At 46.2% G+C, this 21505-nt stretch overlaps 8 protein-coding genes across 8 annotated transcripts; 2 read left to right on the forward strand and 6 right to left on the reverse strand.

The window, feature by feature from the left end:
- Positions 1 to 927: 927 nt before the first annotated feature.
- On the reverse strand, positions 928 to 3178 carry L199_001607 (uncharacterized protein; the record flags this gene model as incomplete). Its single annotated transcript, XM_064887360.1, has 6 exons — positions 928 to 1143; positions 1198 to 1350; positions 1418 to 1738; positions 1801 to 1911; positions 1981 to 2011; positions 2064 to 3178. The coding sequence occupies 6 exons, from the start codon at positions 3176 to 3178 to the stop codon at positions 928 to 930; spliced, it is 1947 nt and encodes a 648-aa protein (XP_064743432.1).
- Positions 3179 to 3496: 318 nt separating this feature from the next.
- L199_001608 (uncharacterized protein) lies at positions 3497 to 5779 on the reverse strand (the record flags this gene model as incomplete). Its single annotated transcript, XM_064887361.1, has 11 exons — positions 3497 to 3679; positions 3740 to 3760; positions 3821 to 4121; positions 4170 to 4313; positions 4367 to 4653; positions 4703 to 4798; positions 4860 to 5022; positions 5090 to 5133; positions 5200 to 5300; positions 5408 to 5515; positions 5584 to 5779. The coding sequence occupies 11 exons, from the start codon at positions 5777 to 5779 to the stop codon at positions 3497 to 3499; spliced, it is 1644 nt and encodes a 547-aa protein (XP_064743433.1).
- Positions 5780 to 6345: 566 nt separating this feature from the next.
- Positions 6346 to 8388, forward strand: L199_001609 (uncharacterized protein; the record flags this gene model as incomplete). The annotated part of the gene is made up of 8 exons (XM_064887362.1): positions 6346 to 6750; positions 6805 to 6931; positions 7008 to 7186; positions 7254 to 7450; positions 7505 to 7709; positions 7761 to 8021; positions 8081 to 8239; positions 8299 to 8388. The coding sequence occupies 8 exons, from the start codon at positions 6346 to 6348 to the stop codon at positions 8386 to 8388; spliced, it is 1623 nt and encodes a 540-aa protein (XP_064743434.1).
- A 376-nt stretch (positions 8389 to 8764) lies between these two features.
- Positions 8765 to 11832, reverse strand: L199_001610 (uncharacterized protein; the record flags this gene model as incomplete). The annotated part of the gene is made up of 15 exons (XM_064887363.1): positions 8765 to 8926; positions 9006 to 9042; positions 9115 to 9236; positions 9294 to 9309; positions 9378 to 9499; positions 9583 to 9939; positions 9985 to 10070; positions 10123 to 10246; positions 10313 to 10382; positions 10437 to 10466; positions 10541 to 10617; positions 10699 to 11026; positions 11093 to 11148; positions 11224 to 11556; positions 11626 to 11832. 15 exons carry the CDS (start codon positions 11830 to 11832, stop codon positions 8765 to 8767), a joined length of 2127 nt encoding a protein of 708 aa, XP_064743435.1.
- Positions 11833 to 12317: 485 nt separating this feature from the next.
- Positions 12318 to 14646, reverse strand: L199_001611 (uncharacterized protein; the record flags this gene model as incomplete). The annotated part of the gene is made up of 3 exons (XM_064887364.1): positions 12318 to 12549; positions 12605 to 12998; positions 13089 to 14646. 3 exons carry the CDS (start codon positions 14644 to 14646, stop codon positions 12318 to 12320), a joined length of 2184 nt encoding a protein of 727 aa, XP_064743436.1.
- A 496-nt stretch (positions 14647 to 15142) lies between these two features.
- Positions 15143 to 16927, reverse strand: L199_001612 (uncharacterized protein; the record flags this gene model as incomplete). Its single annotated transcript, XM_064887365.1, has 7 exons — positions 15143 to 15551; positions 15628 to 15816; positions 15887 to 16005; positions 16116 to 16241; positions 16316 to 16378; positions 16441 to 16474; positions 16647 to 16927. 7 exons carry the CDS (start codon positions 16925 to 16927, stop codon positions 15143 to 15145), a joined length of 1221 nt encoding a protein of 406 aa, XP_064743437.1.
- A 906-nt stretch (positions 16928 to 17833) lies between these two features.
- L199_001613 (uncharacterized protein) lies at positions 17834 to 19140 on the forward strand (the record flags this gene model as incomplete). The annotated part of the gene is made up of 2 exons (XM_064887366.1): positions 17834 to 18583; positions 19054 to 19140. 2 exons carry the CDS (start codon positions 17834 to 17836, stop codon positions 19138 to 19140), a joined length of 837 nt encoding a protein of 278 aa, XP_064743438.1.
- A 767-nt stretch (positions 19141 to 19907) lies between these two features.
- L199_001614 (uncharacterized protein) lies at positions 19908 to 21261 on the reverse strand (the record flags this gene model as incomplete). Its single annotated transcript, XM_064887367.1, has 3 exons — positions 19908 to 19927; positions 20040 to 20263; positions 20342 to 21261. The coding sequence occupies 3 exons, from the start codon at positions 21259 to 21261 to the stop codon at positions 19908 to 19910; spliced, it is 1164 nt and encodes a 387-aa protein (XP_064743439.1).
- Positions 21262 to 21505: the final 244 nt, after the last annotated feature.

The following is a 21505-nucleotide window of genomic DNA, read 5'->3' on the forward strand; positions in this document are numbered from 1 at the left end:
GGGTCTAGCACCTTCTCTGCACCCATCTTGCATATCGCCAGCCTCTCTAGAGCGACATTCTCAGCCCATGTCTCTTCTTGGAATTGTCTGACTATCGATGTTGCATCGATTTTGGGAGGGAAATTCCCTTTCGACACGTATCGCGTGTTGATGACTGTCCCGTGTAGTCTTAATGGTCGGTTTTCTGGGATGAGGAGCCCTGAAGATGTAAAGATCTCCTGGAAGCGCTGACAAAGTGGTAACAGGCGTGAAGTTGGGTCCTCTGGGTGTATGTACACTACAGATGTTTTGGAAGGTGACCGCATGGTGCTCAATGAGTTGAGATTGCAAGTGAGTCTAGCTGATCAGAAGGTCAGCCGTGACGTAAGAAAGATCACTCACATTCTCTGCCTATCATATCTCTTATAGTCTGAGCTATTTCTGGTCCGTTCAAAAGGCGAATCGCTTCTTCCAATCTGGTTCCCTCCTTCAAGTCCATCACCCCAAGAGTCAGATGTAACGTCCCAATCGGGCGGAACGCCTTTCTAGGTATGCAAAGGGCCACAGCTGCATCGCGTAGTCTACTGAGGGATACATCGAGCTGTGTGCGCGATAGAGAGTTGATCAGAGGTATACATAGAAAATGGGTCGGACTCGGTCTGGTCATGGTTGATCATTGTGAGATGAGGAATGATAATGATGATGATGTGAAAGAGGGTTTACCTGTCCACGACATGATGTCGTGCAGCGTATCGTAGCTAGCGTTGCACGTGACGTAATTGTAGAGCAAGTGATTCTAACGTGTATTGGATGTAAGCCTTGGAATGGATGCGAGGTCTATGCATGCATGCTTGATCATACATTTGATGCTCAGATATGTCGTCATATGGATTCATACGTTTGACAACCAATCGATAATACTCTGTACAATTTTGTTTCATAGCGAGATTATACAATTACAGTCCTTCCAAAAGCCGTCATCGCCTCTCGCCACGGAGCTATCCCATTCGTATAAAATCCTTGAGCATCGTATATCTCCCAGCACATCTCCATGATCTCCGAAGTACCATTGTAGCTCTTCCCAAATGACATGGAATTCACATCGTCCAGTAACGCCCTCGTCCTATCCCGATCGTCCTTTTTACTGGTATAGACAGCAATAACCTGCAATGAAAAGCGTAAGCGGAGGTTTGATACAGAATCGGGTGGTGTGCTCACTGTCAAGCACCACTGGTATCCTGCTGACTCATGCCCTACTGTATCAGCTACAAGCTCTTGGGCTACAGAACGGACATGCGAGAATCGCGAGTCATCAAGACTAATTTCGAGAAGTTCGCTAAATACCATTAGCTGAAGAGCTAGTCGCAGGACCTAAAGAATGGGAAAGACAAGCGGTAAGCGCAGCTCAACTAGGTAGGTCTAGGACAACGAAACTCACTATTCCACCTTTCTCCACCCGATAGCTTTTGCCTGATTCCAACCATGCATATGGGTCAGCCAGTTCTGCGCTCAACGCTTCCGACTGCGCTCTTAACATCTTCCCATCCAATGTATTCTCTCGACCAGTACGGATCAAGTGATCGCGATAAGTGACCATTCCGTTCACTCTACCGAGCAGGATGATGAATTGGCGAGAGTAGCCGACAAATCTTTCTACCCAATCTGGTCCTTCCAATGGCAACTCGAATACAGGTTTGGTTGGACCGGACAGAGGCTGTGCCGAGGCGAGTTCAAGTGGTGTACAGGACCCATGAATGGTCTGACAACCGCCAGGTGAAGAACTATCAGCTTGTTGACGGACTCATGGACTCGGGAACTCACAGAATAGAGCGCTATCATATCGCGTAGACTGGGGTAGTTGGGCGAACAGGTGTCTGCAGGTAGCTCGCAGGCTGTGGTATGATCTATGACCAAATCACGAGAATCTAGCATCTGTAGCGGGGTCAAGGGTAAGCCAACTCTTGTTCCTATTGAAAGGCCAATAATATACCGGTCACTCACATCTGCCATACAACGGACGAAAAAGCCCATTCTGTTAATCATCAGCGATCTTTCATATCATTCACCAAACAAATAAAACTCACAAATACTCCTCTGTCTTCCATCCTGCACCTTTATATAACGCTTTAACTTTCAGCACAGTCGAACTACCCAATCTCCTGTGTTTCAATGCTTCAGATTTCCAATAAACTGCCCTCGTGGCGTCTTTCTCAACGTTGCCCCTATGGACAAAGCTCAATTGCATGAGCGCATGGTATGCGAAATCCCTGACCATCCCCTGAGGTGTCTTGCTTGATGGAACAGTCGATAGGAGATGGTAGATCTGCGGGAAGAGTAGCGAATGGATCCAATTTGCTTTGGGGGTCGGAGCAGCGACGATCTCGTTGCACCCCTGACTCTCGAAGTAGGATAATGCAGTTCGATCGATAGATCCACATGGTAACGATGCGAGAGTGAAATAGGTGACAGGTGCTTTAGGACTTGGTTGGAATAGGGCTTTGATAAGATTCGGCTGAAGATATGGTGCGAAGGCGCTCGTAGGTGTAGAGCGGGATGGATATGGCTCGCGCAACAAGGCAAGCCAGGCGTCATTTGTAGTATCTGAAGAGGACGCTTCGGCTTGCGCATCGTCTTGAAGTGCTGTGATGGATGCCGAGGAGTTTACGATAGGGAACAGATCGTGATGGGCTGGGGGAGGGGGATTCAAGAAGAACGTCAAATCTAGGGCATTGTTATCGATGGGAGGTGAATTGGAGGCGATCGGGCGACCAGTGGTAGGTAGAGTATTGGGATCAACGTTGAACTCGAAGCTTGCAGATGGTGGAGGAAGATCGAACAGTGATTGCGGTAGGGTAGAAATGGTAGGGGAGATGGGCGAGGAAGACGACTGACCGGACGATGAGGATGTGACGAAGAGTATGTTATCCTGTTCAGGCGTCTTCTTCGTCGTTGTCATATGTTCGAACGGTCCACTTTCCACCCATATTACGTCTTTGAGTAGTTTCGACGGCTTGTGAGCTGTCGAAGGGTAATAGCATTCCTGATCATTCTCCCAGCATTTCCGACATGCAGCCTTCCTGCCCGTATGGGGATCCAACATGCCCTCGGGGCATTTGACTCGACGCTGACGACAGTCCCTGCAGCCTGTATTGGCACGTTGGAGACGAGCTTTCTTCCGTGGTGGTTGTATAGTGGTCATATCGGTGTTACCATAGTCATGATGGGCAGTGAAAGAAAGAACGATAGTCGTGATCTCCGCTTATCTCTGTATTCCGTTCGTCGCAGGAATGAGCCTCTGTGAGAACGCTCTTTGGTTGGGTTTTACGTCAGACAAGTCACACCCTGAGATAAATGTTCATTAAGGGTCTCTGAGATTGACCTAGGCAGAAGCCCAGAGAGGGGGTGGAGCTTGCAATCTATGGGAAAGATAAGACAAGGAATGCATTTACAAGATATTCAAACGAGAAATTCTCCTTTTTACATTGCACCAATACAATAATACTACCAAGAGTTAGCATTAGTGCCCAATGACACCCGCCTCAACATATTTCCAGTATAATTCACGAGAGGCTTTACGCCAGGATTTCCCCCACTTGACAACAGGAAGGAACGAGATGTAGGCTGCGAGACCAACCATAGCAGCAGTGATAAACGTATTTTGATATCCCATACTGTCCAACCATGGGGTGATTCCGTAACTCTGAATATACTCAGTAAGCTCGATGCAACCTCTGGTGCTCATCAACCAGGTCCAACTTACAATGGCGAATCCCATGGAGTTCTGACAAGAACCAATCAGCTAATTTGACAGGCAAGCCAAAAACAATGGGTTCAAGCTCACTCTGACTAGGACCACCGCTAGAATTACTTCACTTGACAAATCCTTATATGAGTCGATGGCGTAGTTGATAGCAGTTGCACCTCCACTAGCTGAAGTGAAAGCGACCATGCCGCCTCCGAAGATGAGACCCATCCAATGTACGTTCTTAGCCGCTCCAACACCCCAAAGAATCAATCCGACAGGACAGATGATGGCGTTCAAGGTGAGAAGCCATAGTCTATACTCAGGTTCTCGAACCCCTTTTTGTCTTCTAGTCATCCACATGGTGAATCGATCGCCAACCCAACCACTCCAAAGAGCTCTATACAAGCTATCAGCAAACGTACAAAGTCAAGGCTCGCTCACTTACGCTACCGCTGATCCGACCAAAGGTCCAAAGTAGACCAGACCCACGGCTGAAGCTGAGAAGTCGTATAAATCGGTGAATAGGATAGAGGCTGTAGCATTGAGAACGTTGTACCATACCAATGCGGATCCGTACAGAAATCCGGACCTGAAATATAATCAGCCAAAGTCTGGCTTGCGTTTGCTATAGTATTCACCTACCAAAGGATGACCGGGAAACGAAGGAGCACGATAGGCCTCCAGATCATCGTCCATCCCATTTTTGTACTGCAATAGATCTGATCAAACATCCTTAGTCTCCTGACATAGGAATAAGGGGTCCCAGTCAAAGAGCTGCGGCTTTCTAGGGAGGCTTGTCGGACCTGGACTGAAGGAAGGTCTTTCTCGTTACTCTGCTTGTCTGTGTACAATGCTGGTCTCTCCGTATCAGATTGGGCGGATCCATCGTGCTCTTCCACCAGTTCTGAAGTTCCTCTATTATAGTTCGTCTACTTGCTTATCAGCGGAAGCCGACGCAGTGATTGATTACCGACTCACCTCTTCCATCAAAAAGAACATGATGAGAGTGCCAACGGCACACTGGATTGCCGAAATGTAGAAGACCCATTTGTATCCCAGCGCATCGTTCACGAACTGAAACCAGCGTGTCAGTGTTCTCGTCCATAAACAGACAGAGTCTGCTCTCAACACTCACACCAGCCCAAATAGGTGCGAGAAAATTACTGCCAAACAAGGTCATACCGTATACACCAACGTAGAAACCTCTTTCGTGCGCATAGAAGATATCGGCGATGGAGACTTCGACCAACATCTCGATTGGAGAGGCGAAGAGCCCTTGTATGACCTTGTTTGCGAGCCTGACACAGATACTCACAGCTCGTCAGCAGCCCACTCAGTACGGAAAGATATGAACAACTCGCTCACCACTCCGATTCAGACTTGATGAAGGCCATCCAGATGACTACGGCCTGAAATACATCCAGTATCAGCCGTACTTCGGATTTAACGAACTGGCGGCTCCGGTAGGTACTTACGACTGTGCCAAGCTGGGAGATCAGATACATGGGTCTTTTTCCAAACATCATCGCCAGCGGTTGAGTGATAAGTCCGCCATAACCAAGTACTGGTAAATCGGCTGATCAGTCATTGCTGTCGATCTCTGGTCAAAGTCTGCACTTACACAAAAACACTACAGGACCGAAGTCAGCCAGTGAACTTCTCTTACGTTTGAGAATGACTCACTATATCCTGTACCAGCATTGAGAGTACTCAGACTGATACCAGTCGCTTCAGACACGGGTGAAAGCACAGAGTACAGCGAACAAAGAGCGATACCATTCGTCATCACGTCTGCCGTGGTGCATTGTAATGTAAGCATATGACTTGTTCGTCTTCTAATATTGTGATTCTGCACTTACAGACTACTAACATCCAGTGAGCCAGTTGTTTCCTCTTCCAAGACCATCGCAAAGGATCATTCACGTCGTTACTTGGTTTAGGTGAAAGTACTACATCGATATTATGTCTTCCCTCGGCGTGCTGAGTTTGATGACCATCCTTGTCAACGAGGACGACTGATCCTGGGATAGGTAGTTCTCGACTGCCGAGTTCCATATTCGTGTGATTGGTTTGCTCGTTAGTGGTACGCATCTCATGGTGAGAAACATATCATGTGGGGATGGATATGAATATATATGTATGAGATGAGGTGATAAGAAGATGGTCCGAATATCTGGGCAATTCTAAGAGCTGAATGATCTAAGATCTTATAACCGAGAACCTTAATTTATCTGAATTCCCCGAACGAGAAACGGGAGATAGCATCAGAACCATCTACATCCGGATCAACCACCCTGCTTGCATCTCCGCAAGTCTAGATATCGTACTCGAGGTATACATGACCTGCTGATCCCAGAATCGATGTCCAGCCCGGTGATATTCTACAAGCGAGAACCATCGAAACTAGCATGAGAAATTGAGTAGATAAGTCATGTGCACCATGATAAGGGATCTTCGATAGGTAGCAATTGGCGTAGTATAGATAAGTGGAATGGCATCTCGCAAGAAGATAAGAATACATCATCAAGCTACCTCTATGGCCCCTCCTCACACCTGATCTCAGTTTCGTCTTGGCCACACACTCATTCCTCGGGATCATCGTCACCTTCACAAACAGCACAATGTCACCAACCAGAGTCCTCGACTACCCAGCTCTAGCTGCCAAAGCCATCGCAGCGCGAGACGAAACCATTCCAAGCGAATATCTCCTCCCCAAGTCTGCCTATCCACTTCCCAAAGATCGAACCTCCTTGATCACCTCGAATGGCCTTCTTTCGCCTGAAGAATTGGAAATCATCAACCTCTCAGCAACCAAATTGAGAGATGCTCTTGCCTCTCGAAAATATACTTCGGTCCAAGCTACCACGGCATACTGCAAAGCGGCCGCGATCGCCCAGCAAGCTACCAACTGTCTCACCGAGATGTTCATGGATGAAGCGCTTGAACGGGCTAAATTGCTGGACGAGCAGTTGGAGAAGACTGGAAAGCCCGTTGGACCATTGCATGGCCTTCCCATCTCTATCAAGGTGAGCATCTACCTGTGTTCTTAGTTCAGGATCACTGACTGATGACTGATGTAGGATCACATGGACATCAAAGGACACGACTCCCCCTCTGGGTTCCTAGATATGGTCGGAAATACCATCGCTGAGGAAGATGCTCATCTCGTCTCTGTTTTGAGAGAAGCTGGAGCTGTATTTTACGTCAGTGAGTACTGTCTGGCGTCATATCTCATATATCTCTTACGCTTCCTTCATATGAGCGTTGCTGACTCAGGATACAGAAACGACCCAACCGCAAACCATTATGCACCTCGAAACAAGTTGTTACCTTGGTACCACCACGAACCCTTATAATCCTGAGCTCACCTCAGGCGGGTCTAGTGGCGGTGAGGGAGCTGTGATGGGAATGAAAGGTTCATGTTTAGGTGTTGGGACGGATATTGGTGGATCTATCCGAGCAGTAAGTCGTGTCGTCAACCAATCTGGGATCAGAGAATTTTCACTGATGTCTGGCTCTAATGGATTAGCCGGCTGCTGCATGTGGTATATACGGGTTCAAACCCTCCATCTACCGTGTTCCAGCTGGCGGATGTCAGATGCCAATGTGTCCAGCAGGATATGAGGGGATCATCTGTACGCATGGTCCCATGGCGAGATCGGTGGAGGATTTGAAACTGTATATGGAAGTGATGGTTGGATCCAAACCATGGCTTAGAGATCCAACGTGAGTTATAGACTGACTGGTGATCATGTGGCTGACGAAACCAACGCACAACAGCGTACAGGTGAAACCTTGGAATTACAATGTTATCTTCCCTCAAGCGAAGATCAGAGTAGGTATCATGCTTGACGATGGAGTAGTCAAACCCCTTGCACCTATGCAAAGAGCTCTCAAAGAGATCGCAGCCAAGCTTGAAGCTTCTGGGCTATTCGAGGTGGTTCCATACAAATGCATTCTCGCTGCAGAAGCTTGGGATATCATCGTAAGCCAGCCACTTCCAGCTGAAACGACTTGCACTGATTAGTCATGAAAGAGTAAATTGTACTGGCCTGATGGAGGTGCGATGGTAAGAGAACATCTTGACAAAGTTGGCGAACCGATGCTTCCACTCTCCCAATGGATCATTGATTGGAGTAAGGAACTTAGTTTGGAAGAATACCTCGCTCTTGCGGCAAGACGAGACGAGTTCCGTAAGGCACAAGCGGAGCATTGGCAGGCCTCAGGTGTAGATGTGGTCCTGTCCCCACCTTCACCTACCCCTGCACCTGCATTGGGAACTGCTAAATACTGGAACGTGAGTGAAATCATCGTTATTGGTGAACGTGAAACCTCACGACTGACAACAACTTTCAGTATACTTCGTTCTGGAATTTGACCAATTACCCATCTGCGATTTTCCCAACGGGTCAATTCGTCGATGCTACCAAAGACGCCAAGGATACTTCGTACACACCTTCTAATGAGAGTGAGAAGATTATTTGGGAGAGTTATGACGCTGAGCAGTCGTCAGGGGTAAGTCAATACGGATCTTACCGATTAGGGATCTAGCTGACGGGTCTTCTGGCACACAGGCCCCCATCTCACTTCAAGTCAGTGGATATATCGGTCACGATGAAGCTACTTTGGTGGCTTTGGAAAAGATTGTGAAGGTTATTGGGTAGCTGTACATCCAGCTTTGATCAGTTGTAGGATTGGGTGCCTGTACATGCAGAAGATATCCAAGTGAATCGTCCATTTTTTTCATTTTTTCCGTATCGTGAAGATAGCCTTCAACCGCTCAATCATGTGTCTCTCCTTGTCGATTCATAAGCTTAGGATCATTCAGCTAACTCGACTGCAAGCATCTTGAACACCCTTGCAGATAGTCCTCAGGTTTATTTTGTTGAAAAGAGCTCAGGCGACTTGTACAGCTGTAAATAACAGACCTCGAGATACACCTTCTGCTAGATCGTCGTTTCATCGATAGGCATTCATGTCACAACCGGATACAGAACTGGCTTACTGAATAAAACTTTAGAACCGATACAACTCTTCCGCTTAATGGCAAGAACCACATGAGCCGTTGACCAAAGTACTCTTATTGAAAGCTTGTGTACTTGGTGGCACGTCGATCGCAGGAGAAGCAGTGAAGAAGTCAACCGGTTTGAGAGAGATTGTCTGAGTTTCACAAGGCATGACGGGGAAGTCTTCGACTCGGGTCTTTTGGTAAATCATGGAGTCAGCAGGGGGCACGATGTAAAAGTGCTTGTGGATTGGGAGAACGGAAAGAGCGACTTACATTGTGTGTCAAACCGAATGTGTGCCAGAGTACCAAGCTGAAGATTACAAAATCAGCATACTATGAGATTGATGGGCGGAAACGAGGGAAGGGAAGGCGTAAAGCTTACTCGTCATTTGCAACATTATCTTGTCTCGCAACCCAAGATTTGATACCTCTTGCATTACCTGAACTTTGGTTGGTATATTGACCACCTGAGAACAGTTCTCCATCTTTGTACTTGGTGACCCACTACGGAGAAAATATGAGCTTGGAAGACTTTGTTTGTGAGAGCCTAAAATAACTTACGATATGATGATCAGCACTATCATATAACACTCATATCAGCTATGACTTCTCGGATGAACACACCCACACAGGAAATACACCTACAATTCCGCTCTTGCGAATCCTACACTCTCAGGGTGAGATAACATGAGTTGTGAAGGTTGGGGTACAAGCTTGTATCCGATATTTCTTCCACTGACAGGATTCGTTTTATTGGGATTGATAATCTAAAGTAGTATGTTTTATGAGCTCGTGTATCTTGATATTCTGTAGATAGCTCGTAGTATATTATGAATCGACTTGGACTTACCTTGAATACCCTGTTCTTGTGTGGTGCAGCATCTACGAACCCACTTTTCTCCATGGGTGTTTTCTCGACAGTGTATCCCACACCCCACGGATTGTTCTTCGGAGGGCTCCTAGGATCATAAGCCATAGGGACCGAATCCTCCTGAACGACCGTATTTCCCTCTCCCAATCCGCCGATGGCAGGGTCCATCCGGACCGAGAAGATATGTTGGTGATTGGGGGCCAGTACACCGGGATTAACGATAGTACCGTATGGACTGGTCTCTCCTGGCATGATAGCTACAGTGGATAAGATACCTGTAGCTCGAGTTTCAAGATGGATGTTGGCTGCTTGATCAAGTTTCCATGCGAAGATATACTAATGAAACGGTCAGCTGTGTACAGGCAATAGGTGATTACCTACCTCGTAATTCGCGACTGTAATTATCATCTGAATGACCAAGACCCGACTTCTGGTAACGGATGCTTTACCAGTCCGGAAGTTGGTGTCTACATCATAACTGTCAGCTTTCAGTCCACTAGAGGGAGTAATAATACTCACGTTTCCATCCTATACCTTCATCTTGCTCGTGAAGGCACACAACGTTGTTCATCCTCTTGACATCTCCTTTGGAGGTGACCATATCAGCAGAGAAGTAATGGATGGATCCCAGGCAGTCACAGCCCTGTAAGATATAATCATTCATCAGCTGGGCACCTTGTGAGCAGACACCACAATAAGCGGGACGAACGAGGTCAAGTTGGTTGGCGCATACTCCAGCACCGACATCACCCAAGTCGAAAGCTTGTTTACGGTGGTATCTGGTGTAGAGTTAGCATGATTGCAATCGAAGCATCAGTTGAAGGTCAACTTACGGAGTACGAGGATCTCCATATGGTACAGTCCTATACATACATATCAATTAACGTTAATAAGATCTAGTACAAAAGGCTCATGGTAGAGTTCCGATTTCACTCACATATCAGAGATTGATAATCTATGGAACAGATCCCTCCCGTCATATCTGATATCATGTAAGGTAAGGCCTTCCCTGTACTACGACCATTGATCAATCTCATCAGCTATATGTATACCTTGGTCCGTTTTGTCGTTTTGCTATAGCATTCAGTCACTTACGTTGAATCCAACTACAAATTCCCATTTCTGCCATTCAACCTTCCTTCCATCAACTTTAAAACTCGGTCCATTCTTCTGTACCACTTCTAATGATTCCAATCCTCCTCTGATAGTAGCTTGTAGATCGTGTTTGTATTCGTGAGGCTGATGTTTTTCCCATGGGAAATTCTCGCCTTTAGACCACAAAGATTCGATGGTCTCGGTTGATTCCCCTCCATATATGGGAGTGTACTCGACAGAATGGAGTTTCATAGTTGCTGGATTCATCACTGGAATGAGAGGAAGGGGAGTGGCGTAGTGGTTGCTATCGAGATCAGAGGATGTTCGACTAAAGTGTTATACATATTTGTCAGTATGGACCACCTTGGAAGATTAGGTGATGAAGAAGATATACTAGTATGTCATCATTGGGATAAGTCTAGGTAGTTCATCGACTGTATCGCATCCATACTAACCCATGTTCCCTGATCAGCTATGTCTATAATGTCGAGGGGGAGTGTGGAAGAAAGAAAAAAACAAGCTTACAGGCCAAGAATCAGCAACGACAACAGCTCCTTCAGGTAATCTCAACTTCTCTACCACTTTTGCAAATTCTGGATCTTGTAGCAAGGCCTCTTCGGCAGCAACCATCTCATCTGCATCTAACGGAGCATGGTCCAAATCCGAAACTACCTGGCACGACACGACGGAGTCTGATTCGAGCGAGACGATGTACTCGTAGTACTTCACTCCGCCAGATGTGGTTCGAGAGATTAACGCTGCTGCTTCCCTTGGTAGATCCTTTGTCGCAGATCTCTCTCTAGTAGCCAAGAGGTATTTCACCAGCTCAACTTTGTGAGGTTCATGTAGTGTTACATGCTATTTTGTTTCAAATACATATCAGCTTGTCATCCACACTGACTTGGAAGTATTGATTATCAAACGCACCTTGAACCAGATTTTAGCTTCTGAGTCGACTTGTTGGACATGACTTTTGATGACCTCGACTGCAGCTTTGATCTCATCTCCCGATAAAGGGTCAAGCGGGTGAGAAGTTGTTATCTTTGGAGTTGCTGTTGATGCCGATAAAGCTGTTTTCACAGATTGAATGGTATCGGCTGCGATATCCTGAGTGGTAGTAGCGATAGGTGCCATCTTGAATTGGATGGAATGTCGAGGAAGGACAAACTATCATTGATTGACCATATCCACTGTTCCCACTTAAATACAGGAATCGTCATAGTGCTCGTAGTGCACTAGTGTACTCGTAGGTACAGACCCATGGGAAAGATCGCCATTGTGACAGAGATAAGGTCGTCGGTTATTCGATAAGCCCCAGCCATAGACGATAGGCGAAGTCCGTCCACTAGTTTTATCGTAATTTCCCTCATGACAAGTGCACCCGACTGGACTGTCCGGTTAGAAAGGCCAAATCCAAATGGACTAAATTCCTGTAGGTACAAGATCAAAAAAGTGCTTGCTGGCCGTAACTCATCAGACACGAGCAAGTGGAATTCGTTTCGATACAGGTCCTTATCTTCGATACTCCCTGCATGCCTGCAAACGACATTCTCGCTTGTTCACCAACTGTATGGCAAATGACCTATACTATACTGTACATACATGCATCACACGTATTCTTAGCCAAAAACCTCTATCATGAAATGATACCTTATACCCACTCCCTCTTCTTCACCCCTCTTATTCAATGCTCTACATCTATCAGCCAATATCTCACCTATCATCGGCGCCCCGCAGAAGAACACTCCGACTTTGATAATGTCTTTCAGCTTCGAGCCGGCTCTGCCAGCTCTGCCTTCGTCTCCCATTTGAGTGGTTGATCTTTGATACTCTACCATATCTTCATAGTGCCTATCCAAAATCTTGATGAAGTCAGGTCTACCAAACGCACTGCCATTAATAAGACCCGTCAAGGGCGAGTGTGGGTATTCCTCCGGTTCGATGTATTTCCAGAAGCCATCGGTAGATGTGGGTTGTCAACGATTGACGTTTAGCCGTAACATGAGTTTGTAATCGTATGTCCAGATGAGGATGCACGCATTGATGTTGTGTGGGTGACTGATGATATTCTTGTGATTGAGATATCGAATTGAGTAAGTTCGAAAACCAACCCAGATGATTCTTATCCCTTACCATCCAGTGGAAATCGACTCGACGATAATCCGATGGGTAAGGTGAAATAGTAGATCTCCGACGACTACGCGAACGAGCTCGTGAGAGTGTACGTGAGAGCGTTTGACCAAGGGTTGTTCCTGTCTTTGCACTGGTACTGGAACTGGTCTTCTCACCGGGATCATTGCCTACTTCCCAGAAACAAAGGGAAATATACTATATCAGTCTCTGATGTGTACAGTATGTGTGAAGAATCCACCAAAACAAATGACACTCACCTTGACCATGTTTCTCACTCTCTGATGTATCATGTAACCTCTCATCCCTTTCCTGCAAATCGGCCAATATCCCCGCAAAAGGTGTCACTCCAATCCCGCTCCCTACCAAGATCGTATGCGTGAAATCGTAAAACCTCTGTGCGGGAGCTCCAAACGGTCCGTTCAATCCTACTCTTATCTCCCCTTCAGTTTGATCTTGAGGTATCAAACGACGTAATCTAGTGGTCCAATTCCCATCTGTCTTTATATGAAGTTTAACTTGATCGTTGATACAACTTGAAATCGTGAATGGGTGCCATTCAAACCTTGAAACCTTTGGAGCTTGAAGGAAGATATATTGACCTGGTTTATACTTCCATTTCATCCCGGTTTTTATCTTAATGGTAGAGGCATGTATGGGTATTGTTATCTGGATTGTATCCGAATCTAGCATTTTGACTCTTGCTGGTATACCTCCACCAAACCCAAGAAAAAATCTTGTCACTCTCTCTAGAAGGACAAGCAAGGTAGGAAACGCCAGGAAATAACCTAACATAGGGAATTGGAGTAATCTCGAGGTACCGTGAGCCATCAACAATCCAATGATGGGGTACATTAACAGATGACCTAATTGGAATACTTCGTAATTCCACTTTCGGACTTGAGGAATACTTAACCCAGCTAATGTGTAGAATAAACCTAGGGCTGTTAAACCGGTAATTCCAGGTAATGATCTAAGATAAGCCTGGTATGGTCGAGGAACCAGTTCGGGGGATAGGATCGCCGCTACAGCATCTTGACGAGCGAGTTTCGATCCATAAACGAATGTACCTCCTAAATGACCTATTGCGTGAAGTGTAGATAGCGTTATAGCGAGGATCGAAATCTTGATATGAAATGATTGACTGAGATCCGGATTGATGAATCTCGAGAGGTAATACCATCTTCTAAGGAATGTTGAGAAATACCTTGACATACTTGATATCAAGAAAAACATTGTGAAATATAATCCACCAGCACAAGTTTTAGCTAGGACTACACCCCATCCAAAGGCTGCTCTGTAATCTGGATCGAGACTATACTTGAGTGATTGCCAAAGCATCATTCCTACTATGCTTGCTGATACGATTACTAGAAACATGACTTCAGGACCTTTGACTGCCCACCATGATCTGAACCTTCGCCACCAACCTATAGAGCTCATATATTCCAGGTCGGCCTCTTCGGTGGATCTCGATTGGGTCATACTAGGTATCTTCCACAGTTCTATCCTATCTGCAAATTCATCTCTCGAGATCGAGCTGGGGTTTGTGTCTGACGTGGTACCCAACAACTCACGGAGAAAGGCATGTCTAGCATGTTCTTCTTTGGAAGGATGATTGATATTGTGTGGTTTTGGGGTAGGTGTCAATTCATCATTTACCCTATCCAAAGCTGATTCGACTTCACTGTATTGGATGATCCCATCGTTGTTGTGGTCCAGTTCATCTAAAAAGGACTGGATCTCTTCCGGTGTGAGAGGTTGAATATCATCGTCGATAAGGGTGGAATGGAATGTTGCGCGACGGGAGAGAGACATCTCAAGGGAAAACGTGTTGGATGATAGATAGCATGAGCTGACTGAGGGCATTCTCAACATGGACGATCCAGAATAGTGTAGGAACCCCTTATATACGGTGTAGCCGTTCACGACTTGATTTCATGGATTGATGTAATTGGCCTTGTCTCGGCATGACGATACGCCAAGAATGAAAGGCTCGCCAAGTATCATAGATCAGAGTGATGCTGAGAACATGCACAGAGTGACATATCATCATGGATATAACATGCTACTGCAAGGGACGGGATGCGATACTAAGGAAACAAGATCATAATGAGAGTGATATATGATAATGAAAATAACGGGAAAAAAGTCCATTTGTGAAAGAAACGTTATGCGTTAAGACCTTGATCGTCATGATATAAGACATTTCGTATCAATCTTCAACCACTTTGCCAACTAAATATATCTTCCTACCGCTGCTCCGATACCGATTCTACTTCTTTCTTCACATACTAGGTGGTGGTCATCATATCTAAAGGAGAGAGACAGCACCAACCAACATACCAACGACGGCAACACCGGCGCCCAAAAGCAAATTGGTAGAACCGGTGTTAACGGTCAATTTGGCGGCGGAATTGGAGCCAGAGGCATTGGCATTGGATTGGGTGCTTGATCCGGAGGCGGAAGCTGATGCTGAACCTGAAGCACCTGATCGGGAAGCGGAAGCGGAGGCTGAAGCAGAACCTGAGGCACCTGAGGCACCTGAGGTGGAAGCTGCAGCGGAAGCACCAGCAGGTCGAGATTGAGAAGTGGTACCGACCGAACCGGCTTGAGTGGATCCACCGACGAGGACAGAGGGGGTAGCAGTTACGGCCCAATCACCGGTGTTGATTCCGTTGGAGATGGTGGAGTAGGTCTTACAGTTGGAGGTGGCGGGATAGCTGTCAAGTTCGATGTTTGGGTCAGATCAGTACGTTGTTGTGTAGGATTGCCACAACGAATGAAGGTCTTACTTACAAAGCAACAGAAGATGGAGTAACGGTTTGACCAACAGTGAACATACCGACGGTACCATCAGCGGTGTAAGTACCAGTGTATCGTTGTCTGAAAGTGGAGTAGCTGCCATCGGGTTGTGGGTAGAGTCCGGGAGGAGCGGCAGATTCACCTTCACATTCGGTGAAAGTGTTGTTGGATTGGTAGAAGTCTCTGCAAAAGGGGAAAGGCATATTAGCCTTCTTCGTGAAGAGGACGTAATCTTAGGGGAAGATCCTCTCACTCAATAGCCATGACGAATTGACAACCCATGATATCAAGTTCGTGTTCACATTGGAGAGCGGCGGTTACGTTTCCGGTCTCAGCGGTACATACTCGAAGACAGAATTGGTCGTAAGAGATCTGGCAATATTTTGGTCGTGAGCTCAGAGCTTCCTTGAATTCATGCTGCAAGAATAGTGGGAGATGGTGACGACGACTTGTGATGGGAGAATCCAAGTGAGACAACTCACAAACGACATCCATTCTTCGTAGAAGACATCGCTACCACCGACATTTGAGGTGACGTTACCACCGATGGGGTTACCGAGATTCTCGGCACCGTGAGGATCGAGTTCACCACCAGCGTCACCATCGACCTGAGGGGAAAGGGGAGACCAAGTCAGTACACGCGAGGCAACCAAAAGGAAAAGGTAGGAGAAAGAACACTCACAATTCCTACCTTGGTACCATCCCAGAAACCGTAGATTTGGACGTAGTTGGGGGTTTTGATGAACTGCCATATTTCCCTTGAGTTAGTACTGATTATCCCGGGTAGTAGGGTGGTAGTGTACGTACGTGAGCAGCCGTGATAGCACCGTCTGGGATCAATCTGTTGTGTAGCAATGCGCATGTCAGCTATATATCCCCAATCTGATGAACAAGGATTGTTTCGCCGCCGCTTCGACCGCCTTTCAGCATGAACCTTTTCTTCGTTTTGCACATCGACTATTTATCGAGCACAACACCCCGCATACTCAATGAGAGGTAAGGAGTCAACTCACCTAGCACCGTTCCTTGGTTTGGTACAGTAAGCGACTACGATAGGTTCCACATTACCGATTTCGTTCTCTGCGGCACCCGATTGATCGGGTGGACCCCAAAGACAGAAATCGTCCACACCGTTCAAGGTGATCAACCTCGATTCAGAGGTCGAGTTGACGTATGAACCGATCGGGTAGAACTCTGGTTTATCAGGGTTGGTAGGACCGTTGGGGAACGTAGCTGTTACTTGAGCTTGAGCGAGGGAAGGGAGAAGGGCTAGTAGAGGGATGAGTTGGTACATCTTGATCTGATCTTCGATATGACTATGTAAGAAGTTGGAAGGCAAGAGGTTTAGGTGGATATGGGTGATAGTCGATTATATATAATAAGAGGAAAGATGAAAAGTAAAAGTAAAAGTATGAGATGGAAAGGACGAAGAGGAGAGAGAAAGAGAAAGAGAAAAGAGAAGAAAGATTTGTTTGATCTGATCAGTTGATGGTAGTGTAGTTGTAGTAGACCAGTCGGATGCCAAGAGAACGCATCGCCCCGTTATAAGATCACAAATCACCTTTACTCCCTTTGTTACTCCTTACTACTGTAAGAGCATTGTTAATTGGGGACGCGTGACACGAGAGGAGGATGAAGCCACCGACGAAACCACAACCGTTGTCGAAGTCTTGGCATTGTTTATTGACCCTCACACGGGGCACACAAGTCGGTCAACACGGGGGGGATACAGTCGAGTTTTATTGGAATCGCAGCAGATAACACAAAAAGACAGTCGCCTCTTCATCTGGTTTAACATGGTGAGTGTTGATGGTATATACAATTATCAATTTGATTGGGTTCAATGGTTTATACAATGATGTCTTTCGAATATCAAGCAAGGATGACAACAGAGAAATGCCAAGACTCAAGTCTCAATGCTCCCTTTGGTTTCCCGTCGATCGACCACGTTACAAGGGGGAACCAGCTGAAAAGGCATTCGCCGCCAAACGTTACATAAAGTGATATCTCCTTACCTCGGTGATCCACGTGTTTGACGCGGCTATTGTATATGTCAGAATTTCGAGGTTACGAGGTGACTGCCGAAATGACAACGACAACGTTTGTAGAGAGCGGTCAAGGAATGTCAGATATATAACAGATATAGGACACTAAACATCCACTCAATAGCACTCTTCACCAACCTCCACCACCACCAGCAATGTCCGCCTTACCGATATTACGCTCAACTTTCGCCTCAAGCTCACGCAGTACAATACTTCGAGCACCAAGGATCTTAACCCCAAAGACACTCCCTCATCTATCCAACTCTCCATCCCTCACTCGACAGATACACAGTCGAGCTCTCTTCCCTTCCCGAACTCCAATAACAGCTCATCACTTCCAACGTAGAATTACTATTAGACAACTCTCAACTACATCATCCAGACTCAACGCCAACACCTCCTCATCGTCCCAATCCCAATCCCAATCCCAGTCCGAGGCTGAGTCTGAACCCTCTGAACCCTCACCCAATCCATCAAGCGTGACAGCCCGACTCAAACTCCTTTTCAAGAAATACGGATGGTACGCTCTCGGTATATACACCATCCTATCTACAATCGACTGTTCACTCACATTCATTGCCGTTCATACACTTGGAGCAGAGAAGATCGAACCTATATTCGACAGTGTCATCCAATTCTACCGAGTAAAGAGATACGGTGAAGAAGAAGCTGATAATCTGAAAAAAGTAGATGAGGAGAAGAAAGCAGAGGAACTGGAAAAGTCGAGGATGGAAGGTGCAGCTGATAAAGAGAAGAATAAATGGTTTGGTAAAACCTTCTGGGCAGAGTTAGCTCTAGCATACGCCATTCATAAGACGTTGTTGTTGCCTGTTAGAGCGGGGTTGACGGTCGCGTGGACACCGAAGATTGTGAACTGGCTGGCTAGTAGAGGATGGGTAGGGAAGGTGAGTCGTAGTTTCTTTTTTTTCTGGTTGATTGATCATTGAAACACGGGGGAGGGTAGAGAATTTTGGGAAATTGGGATGGTAGGAGGCGAATTGTTTGATGTGTACGGACGAAATGTGGAATACGTATAAAGCACACGTCCGACAAAGAAGAGAAACGGGATCGAGAAGAGATGGAGACTGAATGAGGGCGAGGTGAGGTGAGAATGAAGCCGAGGCAGGAGGTGGAAAATGGGAGGGGAGGGCAATGTGCCGGCAGGATGGGTAAAAGGCAGAAACCGAGTAAATATGAAGGAGAAGGAGAAGAGCATACTGGACATAAAGAGCAAGAGGGTAACGGAATGGCAAGTGGAAGGTTCGGCGGAACACGAAGGCAATCTTAGTCTTACGGAGGATCACAGGGCAAAAGGGGGGAAAGCGAATATGTGTGTGTGTCAATCAGCTAATCCATGGCTTTTCATGTCATTCAGGGTGGCCTGACAAGAGCTGCGACTCACGCTCAAGGGAAGGTGAAAGATGCTTCCGAGCGGGTGAAAGATAGGGTGAAGAGGCAGTAAAATCATGATACATAGCGAATCACGAAGAAAAGGAAAAACATCGAATTGTTCTTTAATCATAGATCGTGAGAAGAAAGATCAAGATCAACTGTTCACCGTACCCATGAGCATTTTCGACATGTAATAAAGAACTCAATCAAAGTCGGTTACAATTGTCATGAACAGCGATGAACACTGAAATATACATCAGTTTAATCAATCTAAATTCCCCTCTTAGGCGGAATAAACTGACTGATCGGAGAATCCTTTTATTTCAATGCAACTGGTACGATTGGCTCCTTCATCGACCGAATTTCGATCACCCTGTTGTTGATATCATGGGCTCTAATCGCTGACAATATGGGGAAAATATCAGATATATTCTTGTTGACGTAAGCTGGATTGTCCAATATATAAACCTTCATACATATCCAGAGAAAGTCGATTTTCTGTGTTCCACGTCTCTGAGCGATTGTGGTGATCGAACGTTCATGTGCTCCGGATCAAACTGAGGAGTGACATGTCGGGTCAATATGGCCAGCTCAGTGTCTTCCTCGTTGAGCTTGAATTTTTTACCTTTAACCTTAGCTTTCCCTCTCCCATAAATAGGAGATAGTCATGACAGGACGTCGACCATATGATCACCGAACTACAATTACCAGACAGATACTCGTACAGCACCGTTCTCCTCCTCTGTTCATCTATTATAAATGTGGCAGAATGGTAGTGCGTACAGAATGGTGTTTATCGTCAGTACATCAGATCCAATCCTAAATTACAATGTCAACCTAAGATTCTCTCGGTCTATCTGCATTGTCAGAGATTCTCAATCAGCTTATTTACCAGATCGATGCCCCTGTGCCACAGTGCGACACGGTAATCGTCGAGAATTTCAGACCTTCGATTACGATAGAACTCACTTCTCCAGGGATAGAGAACCTCTTCCAAACATCCCTCATCCCACTCCACCATTGTCTTCGTTCTTTTAGGTTGTCTGGTAGAGCTGAATGTGTTTGCTCCCTGGAAGTCGAGGATTGCGACACGATTTTGCTCGCGATTGACAATGATATGATTGTCTGCTATCTCGCCGTGTCCGACTTCTGCGACTTCATGTAACGTTCTGTACGCTTGTTTGATGTTAAGGCTGTCATAGCCTGCTGTCAGCTCGAAGCCATGCAGTACATAAAGAGATGGACAGGTGATAGTGAGCAAGAGCCCTCACCAATCTTCCTCATCCCAAAAGTCGGCTTCATTTTCACTGAACATATTTCCGCGACCAACATCCTCCATCAACATCGCGCACAGCCAAGGATCTGGAGGTCCCCCTTTTTCTTCCTCATCATTCGCCTCATCCGTCTCCGCGAAGCAGGTGAACATCCCATAATAATCAGGTACTACCCCACCATACAACTCCGTCAAATAATACCTATAAATATAATCCTCTTGATATGCTGACGTTATCGCTGCATCTGAAGTATGAAATCCCTCTTCTGCGCTGTTCGAGTCATCCGAATCTGATGGATATTCTTCAGGAAAACAGTCGGGTTTCATGAGTTTCATGATCATCACCTTATGTTTGGCCGTTCCGTCGCATAGGACTAATTTTCCTTTGTAAACATCCCAGAGTTTACCGACGTAAATCAATTCATCGACGCAGAAAATCATTTGCTCCGAAGAGCTAGGTCTGGGTCTGGGTCTGGGTCTGGGTCTGGGTCTGGGGATACTGGCCCTACCATCGGGTTGTACATCATCTTCAGACGAGAAGGTGTTGATAACAGGTTGACTAGGTTGTTGAGATTGGGTTTCCGATTGCCTTTCTTTCTTAGGTATAAAGTGTCGCTTGAGTAGATACTCAGGATAACCCGTAGGTTTCAGGCGAGTTTGTCCAACGGGTGAATCTTGATATAATCCGATCCACAGATATTCAATCGTCTTGTAATCTACTTCTCTGAGGTCGGGCTCGATAGATGGCGTATTGTCGTCAGCGGTAGACTTAGTTTCATCTTTATTGGCTGTTGTTACTTGTTCTTTCGATTGACTGGTTGGTGGCGAATGACTTGGATTGGACTGGAGTTCTTGAGCACGCTTCTCGAGCCATTCTGCTCGAGTCATCGTGAGCATGTTGATGGCAGATCTAGACATCTTGAGATCTTGAGATCGTGTGTTGTGTGTTGATCGTGGTCCGAGGAAGGATAACAAGGAGAAATATCATGGCTTGTACTTTAGGTTCGTACACAGTAAGAATGACTTTAAAGTAGTACGCATATCCTGCCACGTGAGTACGCTGTAGTCGTATGAATGCATCTATCACGCAGACATTCACAAGTATCGTTGTGCCCAATTAGATCACTAATGGATGCCAAGCCGGATCTCAAGGTCCACAAAT

The sequence above is a fragment of the Kwoniella botswanensis genome, chromosome 1, assembly GCF_036426115.1.
Source record: "Kwoniella botswanensis chromosome 1, complete sequence".
NCBI classification, from domain to species: Eukaryota; Fungi; Basidiomycota; class Tremellomycetes; order Tremellales; family Cryptococcaceae; genus Kwoniella; species Kwoniella botswanensis.